Source organism: Ornithorhynchus anatinus, chromosome 8, assembly GCF_004115215.2.
Source record: "Ornithorhynchus anatinus isolate Pmale09 chromosome 8, mOrnAna1.pri.v4, whole genome shotgun sequence".
Classification (NCBI taxonomy): Eukaryota; Metazoa; Chordata; class Mammalia; order Monotremata; family Ornithorhynchidae; genus Ornithorhynchus; species Ornithorhynchus anatinus.
The window spans coordinates 53,509,621-53,526,324 of NC_041735.1; the positions used below are offsets into that span (position 1 = coordinate 53,509,621).

A 16,704-nucleotide genomic window follows, 5' to 3' on the forward strand; every position below is an offset into this window, starting at 1 on the left:
GTCTGCCATTTGTCTGCTGTGAGACCTTGGGCTAGTCATTTAACTTTTCTGTGCCTCAGTTCTCTCGTCTGTATAATGGGGATCTGTGTTCAACCTGATTTGCTTGTAATCATTCATTCATTCAATTGTATTTATTCAGAGCTTACTGGATGCAAAGCACTATACTAAGCTCTTGGGAGAATGCAATATAACAATGAAGAGGCACATTCCTTGCCCATAGCAAGTTACAGTCTAGAGGGAGAGACAGACATTAGTATGAATAAATAACAGATATAGACGTAAGTGCGGTGGGGATGGTGGGGGTGAATAAAGGGCGCAAATCAGGGTGATGCAGAAGGGAGTGGGAGAAGAGGAAAGGAGGGCTTAGTTAGAGAAGGCCTCTTGAAGGAGATATGCCTTCAATAAGGCTTTGAAGCCAGGGAGAGTAATTATCCCCTGGTTATGAAGTGGAAGGGCATTCCAGGTCATAGACAGGATGTGGGCGAGAAGTCACCGGCAAGATAAACAAGATCAAAGTACGGTGAGAAGGTTAGCATTAAAGGAGTAAAGTGTGCAGGTTGGATTGTAGTAGGAGAGTTGTGAGGTGAGGAAGGAGGGGGCAAGGTGATTGAGTGCTTTAAAGCCAATGGTGAGGAGTTTCCTTTTGATGTGGAGGAGGATGGGCAGCCACTAGAGGTTCTTGAGGAGTGGGGAAACGTGGCCTGTCTGTTTTTGTAGAAAAATGATCCAGGCAGCAGAGTGAAGTATGGGAGTGGTGTGGGGAGAAACAGGAGGCAGGGAGGAGAACAAGAAGGCTGATAGAGTAATCAAGTCAGAATAGGATAAGTGCCTGGGTGGAGAGGAAAGGGTGGATTTTAACAATGTTATGGTATAGTGACGGATTGATATGTGGGTTACATGGGAGAAAGGAGTCAAGGATAAGGCCAAGGTTATAGGATTGTGAGATAGTAAGAATGGTGGTGCCATCTACACTGGTGGAAAAGTCAGAGGAGGATGGAGTTTGGGTGGGAGGATAAATTCTGTTTTTGTCATGATAAGTTAGAAGTGATGGGAGGACATCCAAACAGAGATGTCATGAAGGCAGGAAGAAATGCAAGACTGTAGAGAGGGAAAGAGATCAGAGCTGGAGATTTAGATTTGAGTATCATCTGCATAGAAATCTACCCCAGCGCTTAGTACAGTGATTGACATATGGTAAGCACTTAAATGGCATTAAAAAAACCAAAAACAAAAATATGCACCATTCTCTGCTGGAACTCCAAAACAACATAATTCAGCCTTTCCCATTTGGTGATGCTTGCCACTTGCATGTCTGCTGCTGTTCTCTCTCCGGTGAGACTTCCAAGTCAGATGTCCTTAGCAATCCCAAGCAAAACAAAATGAGCACCAAAATGACATCTGAATGGCATGAAAGCTATGGTGCTCTTAAGTTCTTAGAAGCAAGATATCTATTGGGAATCTTGGTTTTTGGAAAGTTCATGTCCTTTAGAACTTCGTGAATGTCCATTTCTTTCTCACAAGCTCCTTGAGGTTGCTGTAGTGATTACAGCCCAGACCTGGTCCTCTGTTCTCTCAGCTGAACTGCTCCAGAATGAAGAGGGGAAGAAATTCTTTGCTGCTTTGAAGGAGGAGGAGTTTAAATTTTGGCTCTGTGGGGTTTTTTTCCTTCTGTTTTTTAGGGGAGGGTTGTCTTCCTTTTGAAGAATCAGAAGCCTTGGCCCCCACAACTAGGGCAACTTGTAGTTTGTTCATACTACAGCTGATGATGATCAAATGTCCTGTGTTGGGGGAAAAAACAGGGATTTGGGAGATTCTCTGACAGTTTGGTTTCAAATGATTGATTGGAGAGGCACTATATAAGTCAGAATGGGTTTTTCTGTGGCATTTGTTAAGTGCTGACTAAGCACCGGGGTAGATAGAAAATAATCAGTTTGAACACAGTCCCTATCCCAAATAGAGCTCACAATCCTAATCCCCATTTTACAGATGAGGTAACAGACACAGAGAAGTTAAATGACTTGCCCAAGGGGACACACAAGACAAGGATAGATCTGGGATTAGAATCCAGGGCCTCTGACTCCCAGGCCCACACTCTTTCCACTAGGCCACATTGCTTCCCATAATTGTTGAGGACACCGGCCACTTTTGTAGTCCCAACTTCTTTGCGGGATTCTTCCAAATCAGACTCTGCGTAGAGAGCATTATAGTGGATATCTGGAATTTCCTTTTTTAATCTTGGTATTAATCATGGGATTTAGTGACCATTTACGAGGTGCCACTCGCTGGCATAGATACCAGTTTATCAGATTTGCACTCCTGTTGTCCTCACTCCTCCTCCAATTAATCTTCAGCCTCACCCAAGAAAAGTGTGTGTTTTCTTCTTTGGGACACTTACAATGAAGAAAGACAGCATCAAATGTGACTGCCTGCTGATGCCTGAATATTTTTTTATGGTATTTAAGTGCTTTTTAGGTGCCAGGCATTGTACTAAGCCCCGGGGTAGATATAAGCTAATCAATTTGGACACAGTCCATGTCCCACATGGAGCTTGCAGTCTTAATCCTCATTTTTCAGGAGGGGTAACTGAGGCACAGAGAAGTAAAGTGACTTGCCCAAGGCCATTCTGCAGACAAGTGGCAGAGCTGGGATTAGAATCCAAGTTCTTCTGACTCCCAGGCCCATGCTCTCTATCCATTAGGCCACCCTGCTTCTCATAAATTCAGATTCTGGATCGAATCCAGACGTGGTGGTATGCAGGTTCTGCTACTTACAGTGTCTCCCCCCCCCCCCCCCCCCGCCACCACCTTAACTGCAGTCACTGAATGGCTTATGGTTCCCCCAGTCAAATATCTGGCACTTGCAAATGGGGTTTGCAGGAGCAGCTTCTGTACTCGAGGTGAATACCTTTTCACAACCTACCTGCTGCTTCCCCTAGTACAGCCATTGCATACTGGTCCAACAAGAAATTTGGCAGTACCTACTGGAGGGAAGGGAGGGGAGAGGAGGGGGAGAGAGGGCTGTTTCATTGTCAGTATTGTAGGGAGTATGATGGTGGTCCTGCCCCTGCCATTTCTAAAATGGCTATTCCACTGTGGTGATGAGAACCAAAGGATAGAAACTGTCCTTACAAACTCTCTGGGAGTCAGTCAGTCATATTTATTGAGCATTTACTGTGTGCAGAGCCATATACTAAGAGTTTGAGAGAATACAGTATAAAAATAGACACATTCCCTAACCACAATGACCTTACAGTCTAGAGGGACTTGGGATCTAACCTGGCTTCACTCTTTGCTTGCTGTGTGACTTTGGGTAAATTAGTTCCCTCATCTGTAAAATAGGGGTGAAATAACTGTTCCCTCTTAGATTGTAAACCCCATGTAGAACAGGGACCTGTCTGATCTACTTATATTGTAACAACCCCAGTGCTTAGTACACTGCTTGACGCATAGGGTTGAACAAATTCCACAATTATTTTTATTTTCTAAACTGCTCATTGTGTTTGGTCTCCTAGAGGAACATCCTGTAGTAGTAATGACATTTACTATATAATAATACTAACTGTGTTATTTAAGTGCTTACTATGTGCCAGGCACTGTACTAAGTGCCGGGGTGGATACAAGCAAGTCGGGTCAGTCGTAGTCCCTGTCCCACATGGGGCTCACAGTCTTATTTACAGATGAGGTAACTGAGACCCGGAGAAGTGAAGTGACTTGCCCAAGGTCACACAGCAGGCAAGTATCAGATTTTTGTCTGTTTATTGTTATACTCCCCCAAGCACTTAATTCAATTCTTTGCACACAGTATGCGATCAATAAATAGGATCGAATGAATGAGTCAGTATTAGAACCCAGGTCCTTCTGACTCCCAGGCCCATGCTCTATCCACTAGCCTGTGCCACTTTTCTGGATTACATGTTTACAATGTACACAGCACTACTAAGTAATGTTTCCCAACTGACTGAAGAACCAGAGAGTTTCTCCATCGTTAACCACTGTGCTATAGCAAACTATTTGGGAAGTCCTCCGGATGAGTGTATGGCATAATCTTTGTGCTGCTCTATGAATGGTTCTTATGCCTTTCAGGGAATCTGTGCTAGGGGATTACTCTCACCATTTGGCAAGCACTGCTAAGTGGACTAGCCATCTTTACTGCCTTCCATCTGTGAGGTTGGAAGGAGTGCAAAGTTAGACCAGTGTCAATTCAATGCTTTTTAACAATTCAAAGATACATTTTGATTTCATTAAAGTGAGAATGCAGTGTGGAGTGGAGCTAGTTCATCCCTAGGTGGATTTGGACTCTGTTATCCCAAAGCATCCTTCACCATTCCTTCATGCATGACTTCAGCACTGACATACCCCAGGCCAGGGAGGACACGCCTCTCTCCCTGAAAGGCATGTCAAGGGAGGGGGATGACTTGCTCTTAGACCATTCCCGGCTCATTAAAGTCTCATTACTGAGGGGAGGATATGAAGCCATTCTGCTGTAGTGTGGGAGGGGGAGTGGTGCAAAAGTAGCAGATGGTGGAATGTGAAGTAGAACTAAAATTTGTCAGGGAATGAGTTGTGTGGAGAGTGAAGTGCACAGCCATAATGCATCTATTTACCACCGGAACAATAGAGCAGTGGGTTGCCTTTAATGAGGGAGTGGCCTCTTGTCAGTGTCATCAGAGTGACCTAATGGATAAAATGGGGGCCTGGGAATCAGAAGATCATGGGTTCTATTCCTGGCTCTGCCACTTGTCTGCTGTGTGACCTTAATTTAATTTATCTGTGCTTCAGCTCCCTCATCTGTAAAATGGGACAGTGAGCTCTATGTGGGACAGGGTTTGTGTCCAACCCAATTATCTTGTATCTACCCCAGTGTTTAGAACAGTGTTTGGCACATAATAAGTGCTTAACAAATACCATTATTATTATTATTGCAAATCCTCAGAGTGTTTTGGTGGGCTTTGGTGGATGGGCTGGCACAAAAGCTATCCAGTTTCTATAGAAAGGATTATTTTTTCTCTCTATAGTTCTTAAAATTATAGTACTGGGGTACAGTTGAGGGGAAATAGGCTTTGTTTTATTCGATTGACAAATGATTGTACCAATAAATCTAATGTAATAGAGTTGGGAGTCCCGTAAATTTTGCTTTCCTTGCAAAGCCAGTTGATAAAGGGAAAGATAGGCAGGTGGAGGTGGGCTTTTTCTAAACCTATGCCGCATTCCCTCCTTTCCATCTTTTCCCATTTCCTTTGAGTTTAAGGGAAAATGTAGCACCTCCTAAGAATAACACAGCATATAAGTATTATTGCATTCAATAGTTGTTCTTTTTCCACTACAATCCTGTCACAGCAGGCACACAACCTGTCAGTCAGATTTCCTGGCCATTCCAACCTCAAATGCCAAGAGCCAGACAGCCTTTCCAGCCCAAAGACCATGCAAGCCTGACAGATGAGAAAACAAAAGCAAGGAGCTTCCAGGAAGGGTTAATGTTGCTCTTGTGTCTGTACCCAGACCATTTCTCAGACAGCAAGAACACCACCTACACCTGAACTGCAGCTTGTTTTTTCAGTTACTTTGCTTTCAAGACATGTGAGAATCCCTCTCTGCCGGGCTGGATTTTACTGAAATGAATTCTCAATGGCAAATTTGGGGGAAAACTTCCCAATACATCATGTAGAAGTAAACAGTTCTGACAAGCCACAGTGCTCCAGCAGAAACCAAATAGGTATCAGTTTTTGGATAAAAGTATGGAATCTGTGGTAGTGGAGTGAGAAAATAAAGCTTCCTAATAGTAGTTCCACTGATTTAGCAACTGTACCGGTATTTTGGATTGGGTTTTTTTTTTTTTTTTGGTCAGTGAACAGGAGAGTGTTCAGAACTAAGACAACTAGCAGCCAACTGCAAACCCCGAGCAGCCTGGAATAGCTTAGGCTGCTGTTCAATCATTTCCCCAAACAGGAAACCACAAAATGTTAGAGATTAAGGTCACTGGATCATTGGGAAAAGAGCATAAGTTTGTCTGCAAAGTATTATGATGTACTGTAAATGGGCCAGGCTAAGAGCATAAATCTCTCATCTAAAAGTGCAACAACAAAATTCAGGCCCACTTGCAAAATGCATGATTTGCTTTCCTGGTCAACAAAGGGACTGAAATGATTTCCTGTGGTGTTTCTGTAATTTTCCAAACAAGCAGAAGAACAGTTGGGAAAATGGCCACGATGGTCTCGGTCCTATTACCGACACTCCTAAAGCTCGAGGTCAGATCTATAATTGGGCTCAAGTGTGATTTGTTTTTGGTTGCCTGGTGCATTTCTGCTGTTTGATATGTAAAATTTGTGAGTGTCCTCACCTTAATCACAAATAACCCAAATTATTTTAGTGAAGATAATGATGAATTTACAGAAGTACTGGAATTCTGTACTAGGCTCTAATCTCCTCCAAGGCCAAACTCCTTCCTCTGGTAGTAAATTAGGTATTTAGGAAGGCCCAGTCACTCCCTCAAGCCACTAGGGTACCATTTGTATATCCTGAGGCAACGCTGGAGAAAGTAGTAGGGGGAGGGCCAGAGAACACAGTGCATTTATGGGTGGGGGGCTTCATTCACCTTGTGTCCCATTCTGTTAGCCTGAGGAAAGGCAAGGCAGGAAGAGCAAGCTGTTGTATCTGAATAGGGGAGAGAAGGGTGATTGGTCCATAAGGAAATTTGCGTAAAGCGATCTCAGGATTTGGGGACCTAACCTAACCATCAGTGACTTTAAACCTCACATGCCCACTGGCAGTCCATAGGCAGACCTAATCTAGTCTGGACTGAGAGCTCGCCTTAGGTAGGGAATGTGTCGGTTTATTGTTATACTGTATTCTCCTATGCGCTTATTACAGTACTCTGTACACAGTAAGTGCCAAATAAAGATGATTGAATGAATAAATGAATCTGACAGCCCAACACAGTTTCCACAGCTGGGGTCTGCAAATCCAGATAACTGATTTCTCAGTTGGGCAGGGTACAAGTATGTGAACTCATAACATAATGAGAGACCCTGTGACCAGTTCTTGGCACTATTCAGCCACGGGATGCCTCCAGCTGTCTGGCCATCCCAGGGAATCTGCTCACCCTGGGGTGGGTTTGTGGGAGCCGGGCTGAACCATTACTACCTGAAACATCATAGCGTAGTGGATACAGTATGGACCTGGGAGTCAAAAGGTCATGGGTTCTAATTCCAGCTCTGCCACTTGTCTGCTCTATGACCTTGGGCAAGTCTCTTAATTTCTCTGGCCTCACTTCTCTCATCTCTAAGGTGGGGATTAAGCCCTATGAGCCCTGTGAGGGACAGGGACTGTGTCCAACCAATTATCTTGTATCTACCCCAGTGCTTAGTGTCCAGCACTAGTAAGTGCTAAACAAATAACATTATTGTTATTATTATTATTATTAGGCCACATTGGTTCCTTGGGCTCCAAGTTACCTGTGACTTTGAGTTTGCTGATGTGAAGAGGGGGATGGTTGGGATAGGAACTTGCTGGACACACTGCACTGAGGGGGAAGCAAATTAGTATTTGTAGGTGCATCCCCATGCCTATAGTTAAACTGACTGGTCAGTGTTTTATTGTCACTTATGTAATAACATTGAGCAATTTCTTTTTAAATGGGCACCCTCCTTACAACCCTTTACAAACATGAAGAGAATATGAAAATGACTCATCATGACCTCAAATGCCACAGTTTAAGGTCACAAAATTACTTTGGGAACACATTTATTTATTTTGTTCAGTGACTTACAAACCTCCAAAAGAAGTCTCCTGAGATCCCACTGCAAGTCAGTGTAAAATTAGCAGCGAAAGACATGTTATTTTAGGAATCTGAGGGCCCAGGTTGATCTGGGCTAAAATTGGATCTACTGTATGTCTTTGTAGCCTAAAGAATTAGGATGGTAACTAAATTATCACCCATTATTAATTACACGGTGCATGCATTTAAAAAAATAACCTCATTGTTAAATAGCCATCATCATCCTCAAATATGATTTGTGTCTGGGTAGGAGAATAATGGGTTTAGACCTATTTCTAATCACAGTAAAGCCTCTATAAATCCATAGGGACTATGTTTAATTTTAACCTTCAGAAGTACATTTAAGACATTATAAGTGATTAGTAGACTTTACATTCCAACAGAGATGGCTATTTTTTCCTGAATTCCTTTGCTAAAAAATGACACTGTCACCTCATAAAATATACTTGCCCTGTGGTACCAATGTAATGGAAACATTTAAAGAACCAGGGTTGGGCAGCAGTGGTCTGGGAAAGATGGTGAAAGGGGAGTGAGAGAAGTCTTGATGTGGCAATGAGTAGCCTTAGCCAGTGCAATAGTGGTCTAGTGGAATAGTGTTAATTAAAAATTCTGGTATTTGTTAAGTGCTTACTTTGTGCCGAGAACTGTTCTAAGTGCTAGGGTGAATACAAAAACAAATCATGTTGTACACAGTCCCTGTCTCATGTGTGGCTCACGGTTTCAATCTCTATTTCAAAGATAAGGTAACAGGCACAGAGAAGTGAAGTGACTTATCCAACATTACACAGCAGATAAATGGCAGAGCTGGGATTAGAACTCATCAACATCTGACTCCCAGGCCCATGCTCTATCTACTTTTCCGGGCCTGGGTTCTAATCCCAGCTCCATCATTTGCTGGCTGTGTAACCGTAGGCAAGTCAATTAACTCCTCTTTGCCTCAGTTTCTGCCCTGTAAAATGAAGATTAATAATCTGTTCTCCCTTAAACTGTGAGTGCTAGATGGGACAGGGACTGTGTCTGATCTGATTATCTTGTAATAATAATAACTATGGTACTTGTTAAGCACCTGTAATAATGATAATAATTATAGTACTTGTTAAGTGCTTACTATTGGCCAAGCACTGTTCTCAGCACTGGGGTAGATACAAGCTAAGCAGATTGAACACAGTCCATGCCCCACGTGGACCTCACAGTCTTAATCGCCATCTTGCAGATGAGCTAACTGAGGCCCAGAAAAGTTAAGTGACTTGTCCAAGGTCACTCAGCAGACAAGTGGCGGACCTAGGATTAGAACCCAGGTCCTTTGACTCCTAGGCCACGCTGCTTCTCTTATCTACCAAAGAGCTTAGCACAGTGGACAGCACATAGTAAATGCATAACCCCACAATTATTATTATTTAGCGGCCAGAGAGATGATATGTAGGTGATCCGATGGGAGACCCTATTGTTGGAAGCTGTCAGGCCATCAGGAGCCAGGTTTCTCAATTACTTATCAGCGGGCCAAAAATAGACAAGCCACTCCCCCGAGCTGCACTTTCTCCTGCTCTTCTGTTCCTTCATCAGTGTGGCAGGAGAGAGAGTAAAGTCTTAGAAACAGGAGATCCTGATAATCAACCAACACACTTGCTGCTTTAATATGGCAAATGTATTTATTTGATGGTTGCCTAGTTGTTTTTGTCATAACATCTGTCTGGATCAGTTTTATCTGTCTTAGATTGTATACTCCTAGAGGGGAGGGGTTATGTTTGTTTAACTTGGTTCAGCACCTAAAAAATGCCACACACAGTGTGCTTTTTTAGTGCCTTTTGCGGTGATGATTAATAGGCACTGGGGATCAACTCGGAGAAGCACCAGGAAAGGACACAAGCGAGGGTGATGACAAAATTGATCAACCATTCAATTCAGTTTCATGGCTAGCGAAGATGAATGTAACATTTTGTTAAACACTAGAACCCTGAAATTCCTCCCAGGCTGATGGAGGCAAAATAGCTTTCCTCCCCATTAGTTTGTTTCTTATCTGTTGAATTTGACTTATGTGCACTTAGACATTGGAAACTCTTGGGTTTTTTGCAAGGAAAATATCTCCTCTCTCCAAAAACAATAGGCTTTATGTTGCCAGGGTTAGGGAATGATTCTAGCTCTCTCTTCTTTTACTAATGATTTTGTCTTCCAAACCTGTCTCCTCAATGTGGGAAATGCCTTTCCAACACTGCTCTCTTAATTTATCAGTGCTTTCTAATAAAGAGGAGACCTGGAGGCAGAGACTGTGGCCTACATTGAAATCTAGACTGGTTCCAGTGGATGACTGCTCTCTTAAAGGAAAAACATTAAAATATAAACTGATGTAGTTAACAAAAGAAGTCATAAAGTAACCAAAACTTTAGAAAGGAATGAATCCAGTTTATAAGGACTATATGGAGATGGAATGGATTGGTGAGGTTTTTTTTTAAAAAAATGGTATTTGGTAAATGCATACTGTATGCCAGACATTGTACTGCTGTCTGCAACAGGCTACTTGTTTTGTTTTGTTCTGTTCTGCTTTGCCGTCTGTCTCCCCAATTTAGACTGGAGCCCATTACTGGGCAAGATTTGTCTCTATCTGTTGACGAATTGTACATTCCAAGTGCTTAGTACAGTGCTCTGCTCATAGTAAGCGCTCAATAAATACTATTGAATAAATGAATGAATGAATACTAAGCACTGGGATAGTCACAAGCTAATCAGGTTGGACACAGTCCATGTCTAACATGGGGCTCACAGACTTAATCCCCACTTTACAGATGAGGTAACTGAGGCCCCAAGAGGTGAAGTGACTTGCCCAATGTCACACAGCAAGCAAGTGAAAGAGCCAGGATCAGACCCCAGGTCCTTCTGATTCCCATGCCCGTGCACTATCCACTAGGCCATGCTGCTTTTGGGTTGCCTGGGTAACCAATATGTCTGCAATAAGAAAAGTCAAGAAAAGTTTCACTTTTATAGATGATTATCTTTGTTAATCAACTGTAATTATGCCTCACTGATATTTTTCCGGATTTTAGCCCCATACACTGGTGCAGATCAGATATAATTGTTTCCATATTGTTCAGCCAAACAGCTGCAGGAGTTTCTGCAGAAACTCTATAGAATCAAGGTCTTTGAGGCAGTTGCTTCACATAAACAATGCAATTATTTTATTGCACTAGTTTGGATGAGTTTTTTAGAAAAGGCTTTAATCCCATCAGGATTTTTTTTTGTGGGGTGGGGGCAGTGCTGTAAACTGAATAACATAAAGGGAACATGTGTTTCTGTATTAGAGGCACAAAGCTCTTTTATCTTTGTTTGAGTCTTTTCTGACTGCTGCTTACAGATTTTGATTATGTAAAAACTTCTGAGCTATTTAATTATGTTTAAGTCTTTCAAGAAACTTGAGCCAGGAAGGCCTGGGATCAAACAACATGTACACATGAATGTTTTACATCCAATTTAATCATTCAAATCTGGGGGCTCTCTCTCTGCTCCATATGTCTCCCCAAATGGGTGGGCTGGAAGGAAACCTTTTGGCAGAAAACAAGGTTTTACCCAATTGACAAGTTCCCTTGGCAGAACTTAGAGAGTTATCCCTCCCTTGCTATTTCTCCTCATTTTCCTGAAATCGGTAATAATTGGCGATTCTTCCAAAACACCCATCAGTACAGCTACTTTTCATTCCAGGTGGAAAATAACTTATATGATCATGACTATTCTCATTCTTTGGAAAATAGGTTTAGGAAACCCTCCTCTCAACAAATGGCAACTTTACAGTACATTAGTGCGAACTGGCTGGCCCAACTTGATTTCACCAGCATGACTCACCAAGAAGGGAGCTGTCTGGTTCTTTTCCATGTCTCTCCCCTTCCTTCCTCCTTCTCTGGGGAGCCAGAAACCAGAGAGAAAGATGCTCCTTCCTTGAGCTGCAGTGCTTCACCTTCCTCCCCAGATGTCCCAAATCCAGATGTTCCCACAATAGCAGGGACAAACCAGAACTCACTTCCTTGTTGAAGAGAGTCCCTGTGCCAACTGCCAAGGAAGAAAGCCAACTAAGAATGAGAGCCTGCTGCTGCTACTGTATTTTTTATGGTATTTAAGCACTTACTATGTGCCAGGCACTCTACCAAGCGCTGGGGTAGATACAGGATAATCAGGTTGGACACAGTCCATATCCCACAAAGTCTTAATCCCCATTTTACATGTGAGGTAACTGAGGCATGGAGAAGTTAAGTGACTTGCCCAAGATCACACAGCAGGCATGTGGAAGAGCTGGGCTTAGAACCCAGGTTCTCTGACTCCCAGGCCCATGCTCTGTCTACTAAACCATGCTGTTTTCTTGCTGCCAAAAGTCTTTGGTTGGCAGAATTTTCATCAACTTTTTCCATACTTTCTCTTGGCTGGTTTGCAGTGAACAACAGAATTATAAACCAGAGTTGTGAGCTTTATATTCCATTTGTCTTAAAATTCCAATTACCCCATATTTGGTTTATTTTAACTCTAAGACCATTTCTTGCATGGTTGGGTACTAACAGATGCTTTTTTTAAAACTCCTGGTTAAATTAGGATTCATTGGCATGTGATTGGTGCCCCTTGTGTGGGATAATCTTGCTCCAGATTGTGAGCTTAATTCATGTTTGTGAATGTGAAGGGCAAAATGAATGTGACTCTGACAATCCCTTCCATGTCCTGCTCTTTGCAAGGCCGAGTATGTTAACCCATCATACATGGGTTATAATGTATGACCCATCATCTGCCTCTCCTTACCTGGATTTCCCAAACTGTTTAATCTGGACCCCAGGGACATTAACTGGGGCTCTGCTATAGTTTCAAGATGAATCTTGGCTCCCCTGGCGTAGCCACTCCCTCAGGGGCCGCCTCTGGGGGGGGGGGGGGGATAGACCCAAGCTTCACACCTTGGATAAGTAAGTAATCGCTGTCTCCACAGAAGTCTTGTGGTAATCGCTGTCTCCACAGAAGTCTTGTGGTCCTGTCTGGGTCTCCCCTTGGCTGGTCTTGCTCCACTCTTCCTCTTTTCGATGAAGCAGCCTGTTTCCCTTCTTTCCCCTAGTGCCAAAGCCCCGTCGCAAATCCTCCCAATGCCGACTGGGATAATGGCAGATTATCCTAGGATTAGTTAGGAATCGAGAGTGGTACTGAATCTTGAGTTAGTTTGTGTTCCATGCCACTTGGGCAAAAAAACATAAAAAGACTTCTTAAAGCATATGGTTTATAAAGATCATGGAACTGGAAAATCATAGACTTCTTTTACAGTGGTTCTGAAAACTCTCTTTACCCAAAAAATAGCATGGCCTAGTGGGAGAAGCACAGGTCTCAGGGTCAGAAGCCCTGAGTTCTAATCCCAGCTCCACCACTTATTGGCTTTGACACTTTGGCAAATTACTGAATTTCTCTGTGCCTCAGTTACTTTATGTAAAATGAGTATTAAATCCTCCTTCCTCTGACTTAAACTGTGAGCCTCATGTGGGACAGGGACTGTGTCCAACCTGATTATCTTATATCTTCCCCAGCATTATGTATAGTGCCTGGCAAATAGAATGTCCTTAACAAGTACCACAGAGGGGAAAAAAAAGAACCTCTATTTCAGATTACATTTTCCATAGTTAGAATGAAAAAATCTAGTCACTAGAATTTTCAAACTGGTTAGCAATCAAGCAAACAATGGTATTTATTGAGAGCTTACTATGTGTAAGGGGAAGCAGCATGGCTCAGTGGAAAAGAGCCTGGGCTTCGGAGACAGAGGTCATGAGTTTCACTCCCTGCTCTGCCACTTGTCAGCTGTGTGACTGTGGGCAAGTCACTTCACTTCTCTGGGCCTCAGTTCCCTCATCTGTAAAATGGGGATTAACTGTGAGCCTCACGTGGGACAACCCGATGACCCTGTATCTCCCCCAGCGCTTAGAACAGTGCTCGGCACATAGTAAGCGCTTAAAAATACCAACATTATTATTATGTGTAGAACACTGTACTAAGTGCTTTGGAAAGTATCCTATAAGAGAGTTGATATTCACATTCCCTGCTCACAAGACGTTTACAGTCTAGAGGAGAGCTGGTTATTGTGGAAGGCCAGTTTTAGGAATTCCTGACACTGGCTTAGCTCCACTGCTTGACTTTGTCATATTTGCCCTTCTGGACACTGATCACCAGACCTTATGGCTTTTGTGCAGAGAGCAGCTTGGCTTCAGCTTCTTCACCTAATCAAGTGACAGGGAGCAAATTTGAGTCAGCACAGCAGTAACGTGGTGAGTTCATAGGCAGATTCTGAGGAGAGGTTGAGTTGCAAAGTACTTGTCTTTTGTCACTGAGCAGTTTGGGGCAGGAGTGACGATCTTCCCATTGTAAACATTATTAATTCTCCCTTGGCAACCACTTCAGTCAAAAGGGCACAGAAGGAGACAGGAACCTAGATCATCATATTCACCACCATGAATATATAAACTCATTGTGGGCAGGGAATGAGTCCATTTATTGCTATATTGTACTCTCCCAAGCACTTAGTACAGTGCTCTGCACTCAGTAAGCGTTCAATAAATGTGATTGACTGACTATTAACCACCAACTGTGTGCAGAGCACTGTAATTGTTGCTTCTAGCAGGGTAAATAAGTAGACACAAATCATAACTATACAGCAGAAATAGGAGTAAAAAATGATAGAACTACTAAAAACCAGAGTATACCAAAAAATAAATGGTTACTGACAGCATTAGGATTATATAGGAGGCTGCAGTTTACTAATTACTGGTTTGACAAAACAGGCTTGAAGGAGGATTTAAAGAACATTGAGGATCTAAAGTTGTCAGGTGCCACCAAATTTTTGTCTATTATACTCATATTTAATCACCTATTCCAATATTTCCCCACCAGAGTACAACTATAAATTCCTATGAAAACCTAACAAATATGGGAATAGGAAGGACAAAACATACTAAACTAAATGTTTTAGTTCCTTGGCATGTGGCCAAGGACTCTTGCTTGGCTTTCTTAAAATAAGTACTCTTCTGATCTTCTGACCTGGAGTTTTTTAGGATGTCTAAAATACCTATTTTTATATGACCACCATTTCCCTGGAGATAAGCCTGATTGTGAAGGCAGAAAATGGCCTGAAATCTTTCATTTTTCAACTTCCTGGTGTCCTTACTTGCTGATTGTTGAATTTCATTTCAGGTTCTGATCTACAGCGGGCAGCTTGACATCATAGTGGCGGCACCCTTGACAGAGCATTTCCTGACGACCGTCGAGTGGAAGGGAACGCAGGAATATCTAAAGGCAAACAAAAACATTTGGAAGATCCAACTCTCAGACACGGAAGTGGCTGGTTACGTGCGGCAGGTTAATGATTTCCATCAGGTATGAAGACGGGCCAGGGAGCATCAGGATGGAGGTTGGGAAAGGAAATGGAAGGCGACCTTGGATGTGGTCTAATTGTTGCCTGCCCTCTACATTGTCAGGGAAGCCCCTCAAATGGCCAGGGAGGCACTGGAGCCTCCCTCTGCAATGAAAAGGAATCATACAGCTAGCCCTCGGACCATGGGAGGTCGGGAGGGCCTGTAGCCACCAGAGCAAAGGATGCCGAGCCAGCTTGCGCTATTTTAGTTGTGCTGGGGAGAGGGTACTTCGGATCTTCAGTTCTGTGTGAATTGGGGGACCCAGAAGGCCATGGCTCAAAGATGTCAGTCAATCATTTATCCATGCACCATTCATATTGATTTTGGTGAAATACTATGTATAACAAGAAAGAGATGATAAAAGTCATCCTCCTGCTCTGAGCTAGTCATTGCAACTTGCTCATTACTACTTCAGTCAGTGCTAGAACACAGGTCTTCACTACACAGTTTTGGATAGGATACAAAGGCAGAATTAGGCAGTGTTCTGGACATGATGAGATGTAGGAACAAACAGTTGTGTATATGCCAGGGGTGTCAGACCATGGTATAAGTAGCAGAAGCAGCTTGGCTCAGAGGAAAGAGCCCGGGCTTGGGAGTCAGAGGTCATGCGTTTGAATCCCGGCTCTGCCACTTGTCAGCTGTGTGACTGTGGGCAAGTCACTTAACTTCTCTGTGCCTCACTTACCTCATCTGTAAAATGGGGATGAAGATTGTGACCCTCACGTGGGACAACCTGATGACCCTGTATCTACCCCAGCGCTTAGAACAGTGCTCTGCACATAGTAAGCGCTTAACAAATACCAACATTATTATTATTAAGTGTCATAACCCTAGTTTTCCTTAATGTGGGGTTCTTCAAGAGTATTCTTAAAGAGTACTGAAAATATCTCTGCTGACCTGAAACCCCAGCATGAAAGTGAACTAGAATTATATGCTAGAACTTTTGCTGGAGGTATCTTTACTTGGTTAAAGAAACTCCTGTTTCTGAATAGCCAGCATCTTCCTTTTATGTGATACCCTGATCTGCTTGGGATTGGCTTCCATCTGGGGAAGAGCCCTGGGAAATTCCAGTGAGGAAGAAACAGAAGGGATAACTCAGTTGCTCAAGATATTTGTATACAGATGTAAAGAGCGGAGGAGGGGCAGGAAACTTCTCTCAAGACCCCATCATAACAACTGGAACATGGTGGGACAACATTCATAGCAGGAGTGTTGGACAAGATAGTATTGGCTATTCAAGACAAAAAAAAACAAGCGAAGAGTGAGGAGGGTGGCCTTGTGTGCAAAATATAACTACACAAGCTCTGAGAGAGCAACATGGCTTTGGGAAATGCAAATAGGGCCTGACAGATTCAGTCCCTTTCTATTACAGGGACAGGCCACACAGGCAAGGGGAGAAGTAGTAGCTGTTTAGTGAGCCTTTAGGAAGGCTTGTGATTCTGCCCCACATAACTGCCTCACTGGCAAACTAGTCTAGACCAAAACGCCGTTAAATGGATGCGCAGCTAGCTCAAGAGTAACG

At 43.1% G+C, this 16,704-nt stretch overlaps 1 protein-coding gene across 4 annotated transcripts in view; it reads left to right on the forward strand.

Annotated features, from left to right (window-relative positions):
• The window catches only part of CPVL (carboxypeptidase vitellogenic like), a 110,712-nt gene that overhangs the window by 77,118 nt on the left and 16,890 nt on the right, over positions 1-16,704 (forward strand). For all 4 annotated transcript variants that reach the window (XM_001511591.5, XM_003430681.3, XM_029070231.2 and 1 more), the window contains one exon: positions 14,962-15,144. In XM_001511591.5, coding sequence (XP_001511641.2) covers positions 14,962-15,144 — 183 coding nt within the window. The remainder of the gene's footprint in view (positions 1-14,961; positions 15,145-16,704) is intronic.